Consider the following 21597-nt stretch of genomic DNA (forward strand, 5'->3'; position numbering starts at 1 on the left):
TTACTAGAACCATCAATTAGTTGAAAGCTGTGGTCCTAACACAGAGCTCTGCAGAACTCCATGTTCACTTTAGTACAAGCTAAAGATCGCAGTGAAATCTGGCTAAAAAATCCTTGTGCTCCTAATTAGAAAATGAATTCAATTGTAAATAGAAATACTTAATTTATCCCTGAAGGAAATTCTTCACACTGGAGCCGATCCCAGCTAAGTGGACGAGGACTGAGAGCACCTGGACATTTTCCAGTCTATCAGGACAAACAAGAGACAAACATCCACACACAAACATCTTCACCTGGTGGTCAACTATTAAACTCACATGTTTTTGGACTGTGGGAGGAAATCGGAGTACCAGCAGCAAAATGACTAATATTAAATATTTAAATATTCAGGATTAAACGGTGACTAATTTAAATGTTAGTCATTTGGCACATTTTCAACTCCAAAGGTACAATTACACAAGTAAACTGCACTAATTAACTAATACCGGATTAAATCTGCATCACTGCAGTGGTGAGCAAAATCTCATCTGGTTTTTCACTGATATAAAGACTATATTGAGAAGAGTGATACATTTTAAAAAATAGTTTTCTTAAACATTTATTTTCATGGGGGATATTTTCAGAGTAATGTTCAATATTATAATTAATCATAGTGATTCCTTACAGAATTTCCTTTCGAGGAAGCGTGGATATTTCTAAAAGTATGGGTCCTGACACACACACACACACACACACACACACACACACACACACACACACACACACACACACACACACACACACACACACACACACACACGGTGAATAAAATATTTGTCAATGTAATGGTCAATTTCGTGTATAATACTGTAAAAAGTGTTTTTGTGTGTCGATAGTGAAGCGAGCCCTCGAGCCCGGCACGTGTGCGACAGTTGCAGGTTTGACTCCCGCAGGCTCAAAGCCTCCAGATGTCACGCTAATGTACATTTATGTATTTGGGTTATTTCTGTATTTAGGCTGCTCCGGTGATTGACAGGCGCGCCGGTCCAATGGGAGCGCGGCCAATGAGCGCTGTGATTGGTCCGCTGGGCTGACAGGGGGCGGTGCTGTGAGATTACAGCTCCCACCCCCTCCATCCCTCCATCCCGGTCCGCATCCCTCCGCAGATCCAGCGGACATCTGGAGCAGCCCTGCCCGGGGACTCGAACACCCAGCACGGAGCACCGAACCCCCGCACAGAGCCGGGCCCGGCCGCGGCGGCCCGATCCCCCGCAGAGAAAGCCCTCGCTCCCGCTCGGTGTTGTTGTTGTGGTGGTGGTGGTGGTGGTGGTGCGCGGCGCGGCGTGGCGCGGCGGGCTGGAGCTCCTGGGGGGCAGCACGGTCCGTCTCTGCCGGTAAACACACGGAGGCTGCTGGGGGTTGGACTGAGCCGAGCCCGCGGCTGACAGCGGGGGGATTTCGGGCGACACATCTGGATTAGGGGAGACGTGCCCGCGCCCCCGCGCTTCACGCGCACGTCCGGCGTGTTTTCCCGGTCCTGATCCGGAGTTTGAGGGAGCAGGTGGCTCCCTCCTCCTCTACTTCCTCCTTCTCCTTCTCCTCCTTCCCCTCTTCTTCCTCCTTCTCCTCCTGGTCCTCCTCCTCCTCTTTCTCCTCCTCCTCCTGGTCCTCCTCTTCCTCCTCTTCCTCCTCCTCCTCCATCATCTCCCCCTGCCGGTCTGGATTAGAGCCCATCAGGATCATGAATCATCCCCCCGCTGCGACTTTAATCTGGGTTTTACCGAGCTGGATTTACATCTGATCAGGATTACTCCTCCCGCTGCTCCTGGTTCCGATCGGGTCGCTTCTGACCCGGTCTGAACCGGTCCCCGGTGCTGGCATTGGGCTCTTTTTTGGGGCTTTTTTCCCCCTTCTTCCTGATAGGGGTTTTGCGGTGTCATCATGCCGACGTCCCGGCCCGGTTCCGAGCCGGTGGAGTTCTGGGTGGACGGGTCCAGGCGGGACGGGACGGTGGAGGAGTTCTACACGCTGAGCTCCGAGCTGGGCAGGTCTGGAACACATTGTTGGGAGGGGGGACTGGAGTTCATACTGGGCTAAATTTATTATCCCAAAGAGGCGTTCAGTGACCCTCATCACCCTAAAACTCTAAATAATTATAATAATAATACTTAATGATAATTATTAAACTAGATATTTTTTAATGTTCATGTTTATATTATTTCTATTATATTTCATTTAATTGCTTTGGCTTTTACACTATCTTTTGTGTTTTACAAGCACCTGTTTCACTTTTTTATATATGATATTTTTTTCAAGCAGTTAATTCATATTTAGCAGTTTTATTTTATATTATTATTATTCTATTATTACTATTATTATTTATTTATTATTATTATTATTTATTATTATTATTACTATTGTTTATTAAATAATATTATTATTTTTACCTTGAATAATTATTTGACATTAAAAAAAGAAGGGAAAATTTGGTGGTTTTTTTGGAAAAAGTTGTTTGCAATGTATTCATTCAGGAAACCACAAATATTTGACTGCGAGGGAAGTTCAATATTTGCAAAATAATCTTGCTAAAAACTTTGAAAACGTATGATCCAACTTTAATATTTTATTATTTTTATGTTACTGTTTATTTTTCATATAACAGATTATATCAGTTTATATCTGATTTTATCATACTTTTTGACTTAAAAATCACACTTTTTGGTATTTGTTATCATTTATCGCACTGTGTAGTCATAAATAAATGTTATATGTACAGTACAGTGGGTGTCAGTGTTAGTGTGTTTGTTGTTTGTTGTTGCCTCTGTAAACAACAACAACATCAACACCCACAACTGAACTGGGAGAATGAGATTGTGAGCCACCAGCTCTGTTACCAGGTGTCCTGTTTCCATGGAGACCGGAAGAGAGTGTGTGGGTGTGTGTGTGTGTGTGTGTGTGTGTGTGTGTGTGTGTGTGTGTGTGTGTGTGTGTGTGTGTGTGTGTGTGTGTGTGTGTGTGTGTGTGTGTGTGTGTGTGTGTGTGTGTGTGTGTGTGTGTGTGTGTGTGTGCGTGCGTGCGCGTGCGTGCGTGCGTGCGTGCGTGCGTGCGTGCGTGTCTGTTTCCTCCATCTGTCCCAGCAGAGTACCAGATCTCCCATAACACAGATTCATGATGTCATCACTTCAGAAGACCAAAACTATAATCTCACTAAACCAAACTGTAATCTAACTAAACCTGGGTAGAATCTAACTAAACCTGACTATAATCTAACTTAAAATAACTTTATTCTAACTAAACCAAACTGTAATCTAACTAAACCTGACTATAATCTAATTTAAAATGACTTTATTCTAACTAAACCAAACTGTAATCTAACTAAACCTGTGTAGAATCTAACTAAACCTGACTATAATCTAACTTAATCTAACTATAATAGAATTAAACCTCAGAAGAATCAAGTTAATCATAATCTAACTAAATCTGACTATAATCTAACTGTGTGTGTGCTTGCGCGTGTGTGTTTGTGTTCTCTCAGAGGAGCGACGTCCATAGTGTATCGCTGTGAGGAGAAACAGACCCAGAAACCCTACGCCGTCAAAGTCCTCAAGAAGACGGTCAGTGGTGAGACAGGAAGTAGGACTGCAGAGTCTCACATTTCTGCTGACTCGTGCTTCTGTTTCCACTGCAGATCGATAAGAAGATTGTTCGCACTGAAATTGGCGTCCTGCTGCGTCTTTCCCACCCGAACATCGTGAGTAACCATCGACTTCATCGACTTCATCAGTCATCATCTGCTACTCTCACGTATCCAGTCTCCCTTACATAATTGTCTTTAAATCTATTCTTCTAATTTATAAGGAAAACAAAAAATGGAAGATGGAGCTCGTTGACTCTCCTTCATACAGAAACTTCCTGTCAGAGAAACAGGAGAGATTCTGACTGGTAGGATGTTGATTGGCTGCAGGAACTGTCAGTCAGGGTGATAGCATAGCGACAGCATAGTGATAGCATAATGAAAGCATAGCGGTAGCATAGCAATGGCATAGTGATAGCATAGCGATAGCATAATGATAGCATAGCGATAGCATAGCAGTCCCTTGCTCAAACGAAAAATAATTTTTTTTTAAAAAAGGTGCAGCGTCTACAAACATCCAGCTGCAGAGCAGCGCCCCCCGGAGGTTTAAAATGAAATACAGGCTCATTTGTAAATCACATGGTTCAACGTTTATACTAGTCCTGTTAGCGGTTAGCAGTTAGCAGCTAAATCTAGCAGAGGTGGTTTAGGATTTCAGCCTCCTGAGTTGACGACAATCAAACCCTCCCGTTCTGGGGTGGCGCCCCCTTGTGGGCGATTCTGGTTTGAACAAAGAGTCCAAACAGAAAAACTTTCAAACTCCAGATTTTCACTTTCAACTGAGGTTCAACACCAAGAATCAAGTTTTAACCAGGAAACCAGGGATTTCCAAGTAATGACTCCTTTTATAGACCGCTTCCTGAGTAGTTTTAGACTTTAGTATACTTTTCAGGAATATTCTTTAGTAGACCGGTTCAAGTAAGGAGTCTTTACTATTTAGTAGACCGGATAAAATAAAAATTCTTGTCTTAACCCAAGTGGTTCAAGTCAATGGTCTTTAGTAGACCAATTGGAGTCTCTGGTCAAGTCTTTTATATCCTGGTTAAATGAAGAGTCTTTAGTTTTTATTGGTCTAATAAAGACGGGTGTGTTGCGGACTAGGTTTTCTTGACAGTTCTGAGTCTGATAACGAGTTTTCTCTTGAGTAGTCCACTGAAGGCTTAAAGTTATCCTATCCTCCTCCTGTTCTCCTCCTCCTCCTCCTCCTCCTGTTCACCTCCTCCTCCTGTTCACCTCCTCCTCCTCCTCCTGTTCACCTCCTCTTCCTCCTGTTCTCCTCCTCCTCCTGGTCAGGTCACTCCAGAAACCTTCAGTATTCTAAGTTTCTAGCTCCTCCTTGATTTTCCTCATTTGAATATTGGATCATAGGAGCTACATTCAGAATCTGCTGTGTCTGTGTGAGCTGGACTGGCTCCGCCCACACATGCCCATCGTGGGAAGAGGAGGAAGTACTTCCTCTGGTGGTGCCATGTGCCAGAGCAGAGCTGCCTAATTGTGGGAGGAGTCAAAGGGAGGGCCTACCTTGATTGTGATTGGCTAAACCCCCGATGACACTATATAGGGTTTGATTTCTGATTGGCTGCTTGGAGCAACACACTTTTTAAAACTGAAACAAGCCAGGGACAGAGAGGACAGACTGTCCTCACTTCTGGGACATCAGTCCAGGTATGGGGACGAGTAGTACTGCTCGAGAACCTTTAGAAAGTGAATTTTACATAGTTTCTGAAATGCTGAAATAATGTAGTTATCATGCCAGCCCACAGGAGGGCACTGTTGTTTGTTTTTGTAATGAGACCACATCCACATGCGCAGAGAACAATACACCATGTCCATTAACAATGGTGAGTACAACGGCATTGGATTGTTATTACGGTGACTGTGAACTATAAAACTACCAAGTCCCAGGAGAATGTGGAGTCGTGACACGTTTTCACTTAAAACGTTGTGTAAACAGGGCGCAATGGAAAACTCCTCCAGGTGAAACCACACACTTTTTAACCAGTTCAGTACCGATGTTGGAAGTGAAGCGGTGGCTGTTTGAAGTTCTCAGGGTTGAGTTTTGCCGTCGTGACACTTGGTTTCTGCCTTCTCAGTTTGATGTGGCACTCAGGTGTTTCTTTGTGGTTGCGAGAGCTGTAAAGAGTGAGACGTTATTCCTGGTTGCTGCAGTGACACTTCATTCCTTTTCCACCGACATGCTGGTGAGTCACCGTCACAGTGAGGGATTGGAGGCCGCCGTGGAGGGAAGGGAAAAGTGGAGGTTCGGTGGAGATTACGCTCGCCGATCACATTACCTCCTAACCCTCAGTCCGGCGTGGTTCTCGTGCCTCTGCTCAGGTGTTCAGAGTCGACCGCAGGACGGTTCCACCTCGGACCCCAGGCAGAACCTGAACTCCTTCATCTGCACATCAATTCAATTCAATTTCACTCTTATGGTGCCAAATACAACACAGTCATTTCAAAGCATTCTGGCTTGGTTGGTAGAGCGGTCGTCTCCCAGTTGGAAGGTTGCGGGTTTGATTCCCATCTCCACCTGTCCACATGCCGAAGTGTCCTTGGGCAAGACCCTGGACCCCAAACAGCTCCCATTGGAGTGACAGCGCCTTGCATGTGTGTGTGAATGGGTGAATGTGATGAACGCTTTGGGGCTGCTCACACAGGAGTGAGGCTCCATATAAGTAAAGTCCATTTACCATTTTTAAGGAGAAAAATGCAACAATTCCACAAGAAGTGGAAAAACTCCTGTTCAGCAGGGAGAAACCTGCAGAACCAGAATCAGAGGCGACCGGGTGGTTAGGCAAGAAAAAGATAGGACAGACAGACCAGGTGGTTGGGGGGGGGGGGGGGGGGGGGGGGGGGCATCAGTTGGAATCATTCTTGGAATTGGCTGCCAGTATTTGTAGCCTCCACAATGGGTAGGTAACATTTTAAGGCTGTACCCTGTCACCCAAAAATGGATTGTTGGTGTAGAATTTAGATCAGTGGTGTGGTCAGGGGAATACAGATATGGATGGATGGATGGATGGATGGATGGATGGATGGATGGAAAGACAGATAGATAGCTGCTTTATTAAACCCTTTAAAAAAAATGTACACAGAAAATTGCAGACCAGGTAACAGAGGAAGATCTGTGCACTACAATTTTAAATTCTAAGAATAATAACCCCAAGTTTCACCCGGAGAAGGTCTCTGCTCAGGTGATCTGAGGTGACCCCAGAAAGGTTCCAACGTCTACTGATCCAGGACAGAACCAACGCACTATCAACATTTTTCAGCTTAATCTTCAAAAACCTCCTGCACCTTTTCCTTTCCAGATCACAGGCACATACGTTTCTCCTGAAAGTAAAAATGAGGACACAAGTGGTAGGAAGTGTCTGACTGGTGTCTTTCCTTGATTGTGTTTCAGATCCAGCTGAAGGAGATCTTTGAGACTGACACCGACATTGCGCTGGTGCTGGAGCTGGTCACCGGAGGAGAGCTCTTTGACCGGTAGGAATCCTCTTCAACTGCAGCGATGGCATCCCTGTTGAATGGAAGTGGTGGTGGTTGTTGTTGCAGAAAGTGCAGGTGGTAAAGTTGAGGTTTGAAGTGATCATGTGCATGGGGGCATTCACATTGGGATAGTCCAGGACACGGTTCACTTTGGTGGGGGGGGGGGTCACCCCTTCGTTTGGTTCGGTAGCGTTCACATTGACTTTAGAGTCCGGATCAAACCTCCTGGAAAACATCACGCAGTTACACCAGCTGCTGGTTTGGGGGCGCTGCCACCTGAAACAAAGACTGACCAGAGAGGAAGTGAAGAAGAAACATGGCTCTTTGATTGGTCCAGACCGAAAGAGGAAGTCCCGCCTCTTTAGCCCGTGGTGGCCAGGCTAGTTAGCTCGTGTTTAATGGGTAGCCACAAACAACAGCAATATAAAGTCTTCAGACCAGATATCAATGAGAGTCTTCCTCTCTACTTCCTCCTCTCTTCTCCCCCCCCTACTTCTACCTCTTTCTCTCTACTTCTTCCTCTACTTGGAGTGGACTGTAAACTCTGAAGTCTGGATGCTATCTGAAATTACATCAGTTAATGAGAGGAAGATGCTCTGCAATCTGATGTTAGAGGAGGAAGATGCTCTGTAATCGGATGTTAGAGGAGGAAGATGCTCTACAATCTGATGTTAGAGGAGGAAGATGCTCTGTAATCGGATGTTAGAGGAGGAAGATGCTCTGTAATCGGATGTTAGAGGAGGAAGATGCCCTGTGCCCTTTATCCTTCTCTTGTGGGCTCTTCTGGCCTGGGGGGGGGGTCCTCTCTGCATTCTCCATCTGGTGCTTTCTGGACGGGGGCGTGGTTCTCTGGGGCCTCCCCGGGTCTGTGGGGCTGCCGTCCGCACACACACACACACACACACACACACACACACACACACACACACACACCCACACACACACACACACACACACACACACACACACACACACACACACACACACTGAAGTTGCTTGTTCTCTATCATCATTTGCTCAAACTTTAAAAGTCATGTTCCTCTTTTGTTGTCACCTCTTTGTTAATTCATGTTCCTGCTTCACGTTACTGTCTAGATAGAGCTGCTCAGGCTGGTTAATCTAGAAAATCATCTTACTGTCTAGATAGAGCTGCTCAGGCTGGTTAATCTAGAAAATCATCTTACTGTCTAGATAGAGCTGCTCAGGCTGGTTAATCTAGAAAATCATCTTACTGTCTAGATAGAGCTGCTCAGGCTGGTTAATCTAGAAAATCATCTTACTGTCTAGATAGAGCTGCTCAGGCTGGTTAATCTAGAAAATCATGTTACTGTCTAGATAGAGCTGCTCAGGCTGGTTAATCTAGAAAATCATGTTACTGTCTAGATAGAGCTGCTCAGGCTGGTTAATCTAGAAAATCATGTTACTGTCTAGATAGAGCTGCTCGGGCCGGTTTAATCTAGAAAATCATGTTACTGTCTAGATAGAGCTGCTCAGGCCGGTTTAATCTAGAAAATCATGTTACTGTCTAGATAGAGCTGCTCGGGCTGGTTTAATCTAGAAAATCATGTTACTGTCTAGATAGAGCTGCTCAGGCTGGTTAATCTAGAAAATCATCTTACTGTCTAGATAGAGCTGCTCAGGCTGGTTTAATCTAATAACAGTTGGAAAGTATTTGGATCAGTGTGATAACTATAAATCTGATGTTAGAGGAGGAAGATGCGCTGTAATTGGGTGTTAGAGGAGGAAGATGCTCTGCAATCCGATGTTAGAGGAGTAAGATGCTCTATAATCGGATGTTAGAGGAGGAAGATGCTCTATAATCTGGATGTTTGAGGAGGAAGATGCTCTGTAATCTGGATGTTTGAGGAGGGAGATGCTCTGTAATTGGGTGTTAGAGGAGGGAGATGCTCTATAATCGGATGTTAGAGGAGGAAGATGCTCTATAATCTGGATGTTTGAGGAGGAAGATGCTGTATAATCTGATGTTAGAGAAGGAAGATGCTCTATCATCTGGATGTTTGAGGAGGAAGATGCTGTATAATCTGATGTTAGAGAAGGAAGATGCTCTATCATCTGGATGTTTGAGGAGGAAGATGCTGTATAATCTGATGTTAGAGAAGGAAGATGCTCTATCATCTGGATGTTTGAGGAGTAAGATGCTCTATAATCGGATGTTAGAGGAGGGAGATGCTCTATAATCTGGATGTTTGAGGAGGAAGATGCTCTGTAATCTGGATGTTTGAGGAGGAAGATGCTCTGTAATTGGGTGTTAGAGGAGGAAGATGCTCTATAATCGGATGTTAGAGGAGGAAGATGCTCTATAATCTGGATGTTTGAGGAGGAAGATGCTGTATAATCTGATGTTAGAGAAGGAAGATGCTCTACAATCTGGATGTTAGAGGAGGAAGTTGCTCCATAATATGAACGTTAGGAAGTTGCTCTATAATCTGTGTTGCTGTCTATTGTTGCTTTCAGGATCGTGGAGCGTGGTTACTACAGCGAGAGAGACGCGGCTCACGTCATCAAGCAGATACTGGAGGCGGTGGCGGTAAGACATTTTTAATTAAACAACTTTACAGCCAATCTCAGTCCAGCAACAAATAACCTGCAATGGTTGCTGTTAGAGCTGCTGAGGCTTTCAGTTGCTTTGTTTTAGCTGATGTTTTGTTGTGTTGGCGGCAGACAGTTCAGTTGCACTAGTTGCTGTGTTTGGTTCTCTTAGGTTTTAGTCTGTTGCAGGAGGGAGGGCAGAAGTTGGATGCCTTGTTGTTGCTTTAGTAGCAGCAGGTGTTGCTCCAGTTGCTGGTTGCTGGTTACAGGATCTGGTAGGTGTAGTAGTTGCTTGTTTTGCCAGGGGTGGGTTGTTTTGTAGTTGCCGATTGTTTTCCACATCTTGTTTGAGGTTGATGGTTTAGTGGTTGCTAGTTGCTGGTTGCTGATTGCTGGTTGCTGGTTGTTTGTTGTATGGCCTGGCAGGTATAGTAGTTACACGTGTTGGTCTCTTATGTAACAGCAGCTTCCATCCTGCTGCTGAACAGATTATAACCAGAGAGGATTAACACACACACACATCACTGTTGACCTATATTTTTCAAACTGAGAAACATACGCCTCATATATCTGTGTGTGTGTGTGTGTGTGTGTGTGTGTGTGTGTGTGTGTGTGTGTGTGTGTGTGTGTGTGTGTGTGTGTGTGTGTGTGTGTGTGTGTGTGTGTGTGTGTGTGTGTGTGTGTGTGTGTGTGTGTGTGTGTGTGTGTGTGTGTGTGTGTGTGTTGGGATTACAGTTGTATTTGTTGTATCAGACTTATGTGCGTTGTTAATCTGCAGCACAGAAACAACATGTGACCCTTGAACACATCGGCATCTTTTCACTGCAGTTTTACAACATCTCAGATTATTAGTAATATAGTCCATTGTCTGTGGTCAGTCCACTGTATGTGATGTTAGTGGACTAGTCCATTGTCTGTGTTCAGTTATAAGAATGGGACAAACTATTGTCAATGGGTAGTTATCTTTTATAGCAATAGGACACACCATTGTCTGGGGGGAATTCACTGTTATCACAATGGGACAAACCACTACCAGGGACTCTGAGGACTCAGATCTTCAGCTTCAGGTGTGCTTATTTTTTTCTTTTTAGTATTTACATGAGAACGGCGTCGTGCATCGGGACCTCAAACCGGAGAACCTGCTGTACGCTGACCTGTCACTGGACGCCCCGCTGAAGATCGGTAACTGTTCACCTGCACGACACACTCGGATGAAACAGTGTCTCTGTTCCACGGGGGCTTCTGACAGTCTCTGAATAACCTCAACCCCTCTACCAGAGCCTCTGAATAACCTCAACCCTTCTACCAGAGCCTCTGAATAACCTCAACCCTTCTACCAGAGCCTCTGAATAACCTCAACCCTTCTACCAGAGCCTCTGAATAACCTCAACCCTTCTACCAGAGCCTCTGAATAACCTCAACCCTTCTACCAGAGCCTCTGAATAACCTCAACCCTTCTACCAGAGTCTCTGAATAACCTCAACCCCTCTACCAGAGCCTCTGAATAACCTCAACCCCTCTACCAGAGCCTCTGAATAACCTCAACCCTTCTACCAGAGCCTCTGAATAACCTCAACCCCTCTACCAGAGCCTCTGAATAACCTCAACCCTTCTACCAGAGCCTCTGAATAACCTCAACCCTTCTACCAGAGCCTCTGAATAACCTCAACCCCTCTACCAGAGCCCCTGAATAGCCTCAACCCTTCTACCAGAGCCTCTGAATAACCTCAACCCCTCTACCAGAGCCCCTGAATAGCCTCAACCCTTCTACCAGAGTCTCTGAATAACCTCAACCCCTCTACCAGAGCCTCTGAATAACCTCAACCCCTCTACCAGAGCCTCTGAATAACCTCAACCCTTCTACCAGAGCCTCTGAATAACCTCAACCCCTCTACCAGAGCCTCTGAATAACCTCAACCCTTCTACCAGAGCCTCTGAATAACCTCAACCCTTCTACCAGAGCCTCTGAATAACCTCAACCCCTCTACCAGAGCCCCTGAATAGCCTCAACCCTTCTACCAGAGCCTCTGAATAACCTCATCCCCTCTACCAGAGTCTCTGAATAACCTCAACCCCTCTACCAGAGCCTCTGAATAACCTCAACCCTTCTACCAGAGCCTCTGAATAACCTCAAGCCCTCTTCCAGAGCCTCTGAATAACCTCAACCCCTCTACCAGAGCCTCTGAATAACCTCAACCCTTCTACCAGAGCCTCTGAATAACCTCAACCCTTCTACCAGAGCCTCTGAATAACCTCAACCCCTCTACCAGAGCCTCTGAATAACCTCAACCCTTCTACCAGAGCCTCTGAATAACCTCAACCCTTCTACCAGAGCCTCTGAATAACCTCAACCCCTCTACCAGAGCCCCTGAATAACCTCAACCTCTCTACCAGAGCCTCTGAAAAACCTCAACCCCCTTCTGGAGCGTCTGCGCAGCCTCAAACCACCTTCCGGAGTGTAGCCTCAAACCCCTCTACCAGAGCCTCTGAGTAGCCTGAGAGCCTTATCTTAATGTCCCTTCATCTATTTTTACACCAACATGTTCAGAAATCCAAACTCAGTTAAAAGTTGGGCTGTTTTATTTTCTTGATCTCCTCCACTGTGTCTGTGAGCCGAACCTTTTCTGTGGAGAACTGCTACCTGAACTCATCCCACCATGTTTGCTCTGTGTCGGCGGAGCGTGGGCAGGACACCTCGCTCTTTGTTTAGCTTCTGATTTCCTCCATTCCGATGCCCAGATGGCGACCGAGCCGCGGGCCAACACCTCCAGATGGAGGAGGCACACATTCAGCCTCCGCTCAGTTGGAGTCCTCTCCTCCTCCTCTTCATCTTCCTCCTCCTCCTCCTGGATTGTCTTTAAATAGAAATAATAGAACACTTTAAAAAAAGAACAGAGTTCTGATCATGAGAACTTTTCCTCCCTCTCTTTCACAGCCGACTTCGGTCTCTCCAAAATCATTGATGAGCAGGTGACGATGAAGACCGTTTGTGGGACTCCTGGGTACTGCGGTAAGTACACAGATAAAACCGAAACTAGCAGTACTGTGAGGTAAAGCAGCATGGCCAGTTTGATGGAGTCAAGTTTTAGGTCTCCTACTTGTAAAGGTACATGGTTGCAGGAGATGTTTTCAGGTGAAAACATAAAACTTGTTTTGGGGTCAGTGTTATGGGAAACATTCATTAGGTTTTAAGTGTAGCAGTAGTAATGAAAGGTGTAGCAGCAGTAATGAAAGGTGTAGCAGCAGTAGTAAAAGGTGTAGCAGTAGTAATGACAGGTGTAGCAGTAGTAATGAAAGGTGTAGCAGCAGTAGTAAAAGGTGTAGCAGTAGCAATGAAAGGTGTAGCAGTATAATGAAAAGTGTAGCAGCAGTAATAAAAGGTGTAGCAGTAGTAACGAAAGGTGAAGCAGTAGTAATGAAAGGTGTAGCAGCAGTAGTAAAAGGTGTAGCAGTAGTAATGAATGGCGTAGCAGCAGTAGTAATGAAAGGTGTAGCAGTAGTAATGAAAGGTGTAGCAGCAGTAGTAAAAGGTGTTGCAGTAGTAATGACAGGTGTAGCAGTAGTAATGAAAGGTGTAGCAGTAGTAATGAAAGGTGTAGCAGTAGTAATGACAGGTGTAGCAGTAGTAATGAAAGGTGTAGCAGCAGTAGTAATGAAAGGTGTAGCAGTAGTAATGACAGGTGTAGCAGCAGTAGTAAAAGGTGTAGCAGTAGCAATGAAAGGTGTAGCAGTATAATGAAAAGTGTAGCAGCAGTAATAAAAGGTGTAGCAGTAGTAACGAAAGGTGAAGCAGTAGTAATGAAAGGTGTAGCAGCAGTAGTAAAAGGTGTAGCAGTAGTAATGAATGGCGTAGCAGCAGTAGTAATGAAAGGTGTAGCAGTAGTAATGAATGGCGTAGCAGCAGTAGTAATGAAAGGTGTAGCAGTAGTAATGAATGGCGTAGCAGCAGTAGTAATGAAAGGTGTAGCAGTAGTAATGACAGGTGTAGCAGTAGTAATGAAAGGTGTAGCAGCAGTAGTAATGAAAGGTGTAGCAGTAGTAATGAAAGGTGTAGCAGCAGTAGTAAAAGCTGTATTGGCAGGACAGAAAAACGTACTCCTCCGCAGCAGTGAAAGGTGAAATTACTACACCCTGAAGTGGGCCATGTTGCATTCACTGTCACTGTGGCGCAGTGGGAATACTGGGAACTCTCAGTTGGGTCCAGCTCACTGGCTCTTCTGCCCACAGCGCCAGAAATCCTGCGAGGCAACGCGTACGGTTCTGAGGTGGACATGTGGTCAGTGGGCGTCATCCTCTACATCCTGTGAGTCCGATAACACCCCTCACACACACACACACACACACGCACGCACGCACGCACGCACGCACGCACGCACGCACGCACGCACGCACGCACGCACGCACGCACGCACACACACACACACACACACACACACACACAGAATAAAGTGAGTCACTCTTGACTTCCTCCATCAGTATGGATTTCATATCTTCTTGCTCCTAACAGTCATTAAAAGCGATGACAGAACCTTGTTTTGATCGGTTTTCCTGCCATGTTCATTTGTACGATAACGGCGCCTCTGAGCGATGGAGCGGCGGCGTCTTCACTCAGCTGGGGGTTTCCTTTCCACAGTGGATTGACATCACTGGCCTCCTTTTCCAAAGTGATTTAGATTTTCCTTCTTAGTTCTCTGAAACATGTCTAGGTGCAGGCTTTACAAGGTACTTTTTAAAATATTCCAGGATAAAGCCCCTGAATAACGCTCTTGTTAAACAGCTGATAGTATATACTACTGCGTCTACAGTATGCATGGGGAAGTGTGTAGCGCCGGCCTGTCACCAAACCACCAAGCAAATTCTAAAAATGTCAAAGAAGAAATTGTTTTTTTTTTGGTAACATATTTCTTAAGAATAGCGTACACAACACAACACTGAAACCGGAGCTGAGTTCTCAGTGATGCTGCCATGAAATCTCTCTGCCTCGTTGCGATCAGACGAGCCTCAAAGCCACGCTGTCGGGGGGGGGGGGGGGGGGGGGGGTTCGTAAAAACATGCAGAATTCAACAGCTATAGATGGTTTCTGGACGTTTCATTGTATTTTGGATCATTATGTTATCATTAAGCTTTATGTTGAAATTGTAGTTATTTTCCTTAGAAATGGTTTGATTTTGTGAAAATATAAACATTTGCATCACATATACTCAATGCAACAACATAGAAAAACTTGAAAGTTCAGATTCTAAAGTTATTTTGTCACTATTTTACCAGTGGCCCCTGAACTAAATAATACTAATGGTGAAAGGACAGCGTCTTTTCACCGTGGAACGCTAGTGACGGAGAACTACTGGTCACGAAACCATATGAAACTAGTTGGTAGTGTTTGTTTTCCTGTCATAATGGCGCAAAGATTGGCAACGACACTGCAAATTTTAGCTTCGGGTGAAGGTACACATGAGCTAAACTGCCTCTTCCTGCCCCCCCAGACTCTGTGGGTTTGAGCCCTTCTTCGACCCGAGGGGGGATCAGTACATGTACAGCCGCATCCTCAACTGCGACTACGAGTTTGTGTCTCCGTGGTGGGACGAGGTCTCTCTCAACGCCAAGGATCTGGTGAGTTCATTTCTGAGAAACTGTGTTTCAGCGTGGAGTGGACCGCAATTCAAACAGGTCTTCAGAAGACTCAGACTTCTTTTGTAAAAACTCTGACTGATACTTGACCAGAGTACAAGCTCCTGCAGACTGTGTAGTTTTAACAAGAGAGAGAGAGAATGAGAGCGAGAGAGAGACAGACAGACAGACAGACGGACAGACAGACAGACAGAGAGAGAGACATACAGAGAGACAGACAGAGAGAGAGAGAGACATAGAGAGAGAGACAGACAGAGAGAGAGAGACAGACAGAGAGAGACATAGAGAGAGAAAGACAGAGACAGAGAGAGAGAGACAGACAGAGAGAGAGACATAGAGACAGACAGACAGAGAGAGCGAGAGAGAGAGAGACATAGAGAGAGAGACAGACAGAGAGAGAGAGACAGACAGAGAGAGACAGAGAGAGACATAGAGAGAGAAAGACAGAGAGAGAGAGACAGACAGACAGCGAGAGAGAGCGAGCGAGACAGAGAGAGAGAGAGACAGAGAGAGAGACAGAGAGACAGAGACAGAGAGAGAGAGCGAGCGAGACAGAGAGAGAGACAGAGACAGAGAGAGAGAGAGACAGAGAGAGAGACAGAGACAGAGAGAGAGAGAGACAGAGAGAGGACAATAACCTTGTTGATGACATAAAACTTACAGTTACCATATCAATTCAAACACCTTCTTAAAAAAAAAAGTTGTGAAACCAAAGGAACCTGAGCAGAACTATTATTATATATAGCAGATTATGTAACAAAACAAATACAAAAATAAGAATGATTTTGGCATTTGATGATTAATGGCAGAAAACCAGCAAAAGCAGCACATCTCGTGGGTGGGGAGTAGGGATGGGAATGGAGAACCGGTTCTGACTGAGAACCGGTTCCAATGGATCAATCCCACCGGAATCGTACATCTTAAATGTGTTCGATTCTTCTTAACGATTCATTTGCAGCACGACGTCTAGTCTCGTTGCATTACGTCACACAATGCGACGCAGACCTCCTTCAAGGAGAATTGATCAAATCTTATCAATTCTCACCCCCTAATAATCTACCTGTTAATGCTCCTTAAAAAAAAAAAAAAAAAAAAAAAATCGATAAGAGAACAGGTAAAGAATTGAATCGTTAAACAGAATCGAAAATAGAATCTGAATCTGAAAAATCGTATGAATTCCCGTCCCTAGTGAAGAGGTGTGTACTCTGTTGACTTGAATGATGGATGACAGTGATATGACAGTATGGCAGTCTCTGACAGTTTTATTCTTCACCTGGACTTTTCTAAAGATCGATTGATTTGCTCAGAATGACTCAGACTTTAACAACATGACGAATACCAGGACTTCCATTGAAAGACTTCCATTCGCCCGTTTCAGCTGCTTGCCAGTTGTCTTGGGCTCAATCTGGCAGCACTTGAGACTAAACTGGGTTTGTCTCCAGGTCAGTAAGCTGATAGTCCTCGACCCTCATAAGCGCCTTAGTGTCCGGGAGGCCCTGCTGCACCCCTGGGTGCTGGGTAAGGCCGCCCGCTTCTCCCATATGGACACCACCCAGAGGAAGCTGCAGGAGTTCAACGCTCGGCGCAAACTGAAGGTGCGTCTGAGGCTCCGTTCACACGGTTCCAGTGAAAATGCATTGTTACTTGTGTTTTCGTTATGGAAAAGTTTTTACGTCGTGGAGGTCGTTAAAGATGAGACGGACGGAGAGTCGAGTCGACGTTCTTTATTCCTCCCACAGATGGACAGCTGACATGTCAAACATTCCAACGATCCAGTGCATCCGTCGGTTCTGTCCTTCCCTTCCGAATTTATCCCTGAACACATCACCTAACACCGCCCCCATGCATCACCTAACACCGCCCCCATGCATCACCTAACACCGCCCCCCTGCATCACCTAACACCGCCCCCATGCATCACCTAACACCGCCCCCATGCATCACCTAACACCGCCCCCATGCATCACCTAACACCGCCCCCATGCATCACCTAACACCACCCCCATGCATCACCTAACACCGCCCCCATGCATCACCTAACACCGCCCCCATGCATCACCTAACACCGCCCCATGCATCTGCTAACACCGCCCCCATGCATCACCTAACACCACCTCCATGCATCACATAACACCACCCCCATGCATCACCTAACACCGCCCCCATGCATCACCTAACACCACCTCCATGCATCACCTAACACCGCCCCCATGCATCACCTAACACCGCCCCCATGCATCACCTAACACCGCCCCCATGCATCACCTAACACCGCCCCCATGCATCACCTAACACCGCCCCATGCATCTGCTAACACCGCCCCCATGCATCACCTAACACCACCTCCATGCATCACATAACACCACCCCCATGCATCACCTAACACCGCCCCATGCATCACCTAACACCACCTCCATGCATCACCTAACACCGCCCCCATGCATCACCTAACACCGCCCCCATGCATCACCTAACACCGCCCCCATGCATCACCTAACACCACCTCCATGCATCACATAACACCGCCCCATGCGTCACCTAACACCGCCCCCATGCATCACCTAACACCGCCCCCATGCATCACCTAACACCGCCCCCATGCATCACCTAACACCACCTCCATGCATCACATAACACCGCCCCATGCATCACCTAACACCGCCCCATGCATCACCTAACACCGCCCCATGCATCACCTAACACCGCCCCCCTGCATCACATAACACCGCCCCCATGCATCACCTAACACCGCCCCCATACATCACCTAACACCACCCCCATACATCACCTAACACCGCCCCCATACATCACCTAACACCGCCCCCATACATCACCTAACACCGCCCCCATACATCACCTAACACCACCCCCTTCCTCCGTTCTGATGTGAGGTCGTCCACACCACAGCATTGGGTTAGCCACACACACATGCGCTCAGAGAACGATACACTATGTTTCTTTGTTTTGCCCAAAGTATGAGCATGTGCAGAAGAGCTAGTTACCTTTTTTACGGGATTCAGTCGTTGTTTCTTCTCTGGGAATTCCGTGTTCATTAATCAAGCCTTTGTGTGCCGACAGGCTGCCATGAAGGCGGTGGTGGCTACCAGTCGGATGCACGAGGGCTCGCGGCGCCGCACCGACAGCTGTGAAATCCCGGGTTCAGGGACTTCCCGGCAGAGCAGCATGCAGCAGGACCCGCCCCCTGAGTCCACCAGCCCCGCCCCCTCAGACAAACAGGCCCCGCCCCAAGGCACACAGTTGCCATCGGAAGGTGCCGAATTGAAGCCCACCGACCAAAGTGCCGTCAGCCCGTCGCCGCCATGCAGCCCCAAGCCCCCCAGCTCCGAGGTCTCGCCCTCAGCCCCCGTCCCCGTCAGACCACCGCTGCGTGCCGACGGGCTGCGCCAGGCGTCCGTCATTCCCAAAACCATGCTGGTCCAACCACGGCTGCCGCAGAAGAGCTGCTCCGTCATAGAGTCCGCCCCCAGGGTGGAGCCGGCGCTGGCCACGCCTCCAAGTCCCAACAACCTTACCAATGGCTTCCTGCCGGGGGCGGATTCTAACAGCAAGACCTCCAACTGCCAATGATCGCTATGCCAGCACCCCAGTCTGGATCGGATCTCCTGATACATGGCTATTGCAGTGGCAAAATGAGTGTGAGTGTGAGTGTGAGTGTGAGTGTGAGTGTGAGTGTGAGTGTGTGTGTGTGTGTGTGTGTGTGTGTGTGTGTGTGTGTGTGTGTGTGTGTGTGTGTGTAATATAATGAGTGTGTACATATTGAGACCCAGTTTACACGACAACGTTTCAAGTGAAAACGCAGTGTTATTATGTTTTAGTTTCAGAAAAGTTTACATGTTTTCATGTTGGGCCACTAGAGGGTGCTGTTGGTTGTTTTGTAATAAATCCACACACACATGCATGCAGAGAAAAATACGCTTTAAACAATAACAATCGTGAGAAGACAGACATTGTAGTGGACAGACCACCAGGCAGGAGTCCAGGAGAATCTGGACTGGGAGTCATGACACTTTGTTCTTAATGTCCATCTACTGAGCATGTGCAGAAATACTAGTTACTACGGCCGCGATGTTCAACAGCAGCATTTCAAAAAAAGCTGTTCTTCACACTTCCATGGAGACAGTCAAGAGTGTTTACGAAAAGTTCCACCTTGGGAGCGATTTCCAAAAAGTTCTGTTTTCAGTGGCTCTGAGCACCGTTTTTCCGTTTTCACCTGAAGACATTGTCGTGTAAACAGGACCTGAGGCGGGGACGTCTGTTCTCCTGCATTTGTGTGGGAACACACATTTTAACCATCACACACACACAATGTCATTTTGCGACTGTTTTAGCCACATTTTCTGGACTCCAGAAACAAACGTGTCCAAAACAAACAAACAGAGATTCCCGCGAGCGTTCCACCTCCGCAGCGTTCCACCTCCGCAGCGTTCCCCCTCCGCAGCGTTCCACCTCCGCAGCGTTCCCCCTCCGCAGCGTTCCCCCTCCGCAGCGTTCCACCTCCGCAGCGTTCCACCTCCGCAGCGTTCCACCTCCGCAGCGTTCCCCCTCCGCAGCGTTCCCCCTCCGCAGCGTTCCACCTCCGCAGCGTTCCCCCTCCGCAGCGTTCCACCTCCGCAGCGTTCCCCCTCCGCAGCGTTCCCCCTCCGCAGCGTTCCCCCTCCGCAGCGTCCAAACACCGACTTCCTCCCCGAGGGTTTCTGAATGTTTAGTGTGGATGGAACGACGTCCTGTTTGTAAGTGTCAAAAGCTGGCGACATTAAAAGAGAAAAACAAAAAAAAACAATTGAGCCACGTCAGCTCTCATTTTCACGTCGTTCATCATTCCATCATTCCGGATCCTTCAGAACCTGAACTCTGACTCTGGGGACGTCGCGGGATCACGGCCGGATAGCGAGGATGGAAACGTGAAAACGACTTGGCTCAGAGAAAACCACGCCTCCTGTTTGGTTCCCTCATTTCAGGACAAGTTAACCCTTTAACGCCGCGCTGAGCCGTTCAGTACAGAACCTCGTCGTGTCGCTGAAGAACTAGTGGTACGTGATGGATGAATGCACAACGAGCCGGCGCCAAAATGTAAATATTAATAACTAAATGCAATCCTAACATTCAAACACAATCACACAACTTTATGTTTGTTTATGTGTTTAAAAATCTAAATGCTTGCTTGATATTTTTTTTTCACTGGAGGATTTTTTTTCAGAACAAAAATAAAAATAGATAACTGAGAAGAGGTGAAACAACCAAAAAGTCAAATCCAATCTGAGGACTAAGCATACCAATTATACAACTCGGTACAATTTACCAACAAAATGTTCAACTTAGTTACTTCAATCCCACCAAAGATGCTGACAAACGAATTATCTTTTATCTTCTTAGAGGACATTAAAGGGTTAACGGAGAGATCTATCTATATTTTTAGTTGTGAAACAGTCATTAGCTTAGCATTAGCATTGAGGCTAAAAACACTGGGATACTGCTCGCTGCAGGTTTAACCCTTCCTGTTACGTTACGGCTCAAATTCAACCATTTTACACAAGTTTACGCGACAACATTTCAAGTGAAAACGCTTTTATTTATTTTTTTGTTTGGTCAAAAAAAAGTTTCACCATTACGCGACAAAACGATGTTTGTGTTCATGGAACTGCTGAAAATGATGTAGTTAGCATGGCGGTCCACAAGTTGGTGCTGTTGGTTGAAACCACACACACACACACACACACACACACACACACACACACACACACACACACACACACACACACACACACACACACACACACACACACACACACACACACACGCGTGCCCAGAGAACAAAATGCAATCAACAACGTTTCAGCTGAAAACGTTCTCGTTTCACTAAAGTTTCACGTTTACATGGCAACGCTTTGAAAATGATGTTTGTTTACATGGAAACGGCAGAAACACTGGAAACGATGTAGTTTTCATGTTTGGCCACTAGTTGGTGCTGTAGTTTGCGCTTGTAATAAAATCACGCACACAAGCGCGCAGAGAACAAAACACTGTAAACATTAACGATGGCAGAACACCAAGTTGGATTGTTATTATGGTGACTGTCAAAATAAAAGTACCAAATCCCAGGAGGATATAGACACTCTGGATGGAACATTGTTCTTATTGTCTATCCACTGAGCATGTGCAGAACTACAAGTTACTATGGCCATATCGCGCAGCAGCAGCAGTGTTTTCAAAAAGTTGCCCCCCGATCCTACAGAGATGGAGTTGGATCATTTTCTAAAAGTTCCACCTTCAGAGTTGCTTTTAAAATGTTTTGAAA

General features: G+C 46.4%; 1 protein-coding gene across 2 annotated transcripts; it reads left to right on the top strand.

The window, feature by feature from the left end:
• The first annotated feature begins 1140 nt into the window (after positions 1 to 1140).
• LOC308115302 (calcium/calmodulin-dependent protein kinase type IV) lies at positions 1141 to 20057 on the top strand. 2 transcript variants are annotated; one of them, XR_013935679.1, is made up of 12 exons: positions 1141 to 2026; positions 3514 to 3592; positions 3667 to 3729; positions 7019 to 7101; positions 9580 to 9652; positions 10746 to 10836; positions 12590 to 12664; positions 13882 to 13957; positions 15138 to 15264; positions 16725 to 16877; positions 18360 to 19709; positions 19885 to 20057. XR_013935679.1 is itself a non-coding variant. In XM_080472741.1 (11 exons), the coding sequence occupies exons 1-11, from the start codon at positions 1920 to 1922 to the stop codon at positions 18867 to 18869; spliced, it is 1437 nt and encodes a 478-aa protein (XP_080328867.1). In that variant the 5' UTR covers positions 1141 to 1919; the 3' UTR covers positions 18870 to 20057. The 2 variants fall into 2 exon arrangements, 1 of the variants encoding a protein (XP_080328867.1); XM_080472741.1 differs by having other exon boundaries at positions 18360 to 20057.
• Positions 20058 to 21597: the final 1540 nt, after the last annotated feature.

The sequence above is a fragment of the Lipophrys pholis genome, assembly GCF_963383615.2.
Source record: "Lipophrys pholis genome assembly, chromosome: 10".
Classification (NCBI taxonomy): domain Eukaryota; kingdom Metazoa; phylum Chordata; class Actinopteri; order Blenniiformes; family Blenniidae; genus Lipophrys; species Lipophrys pholis.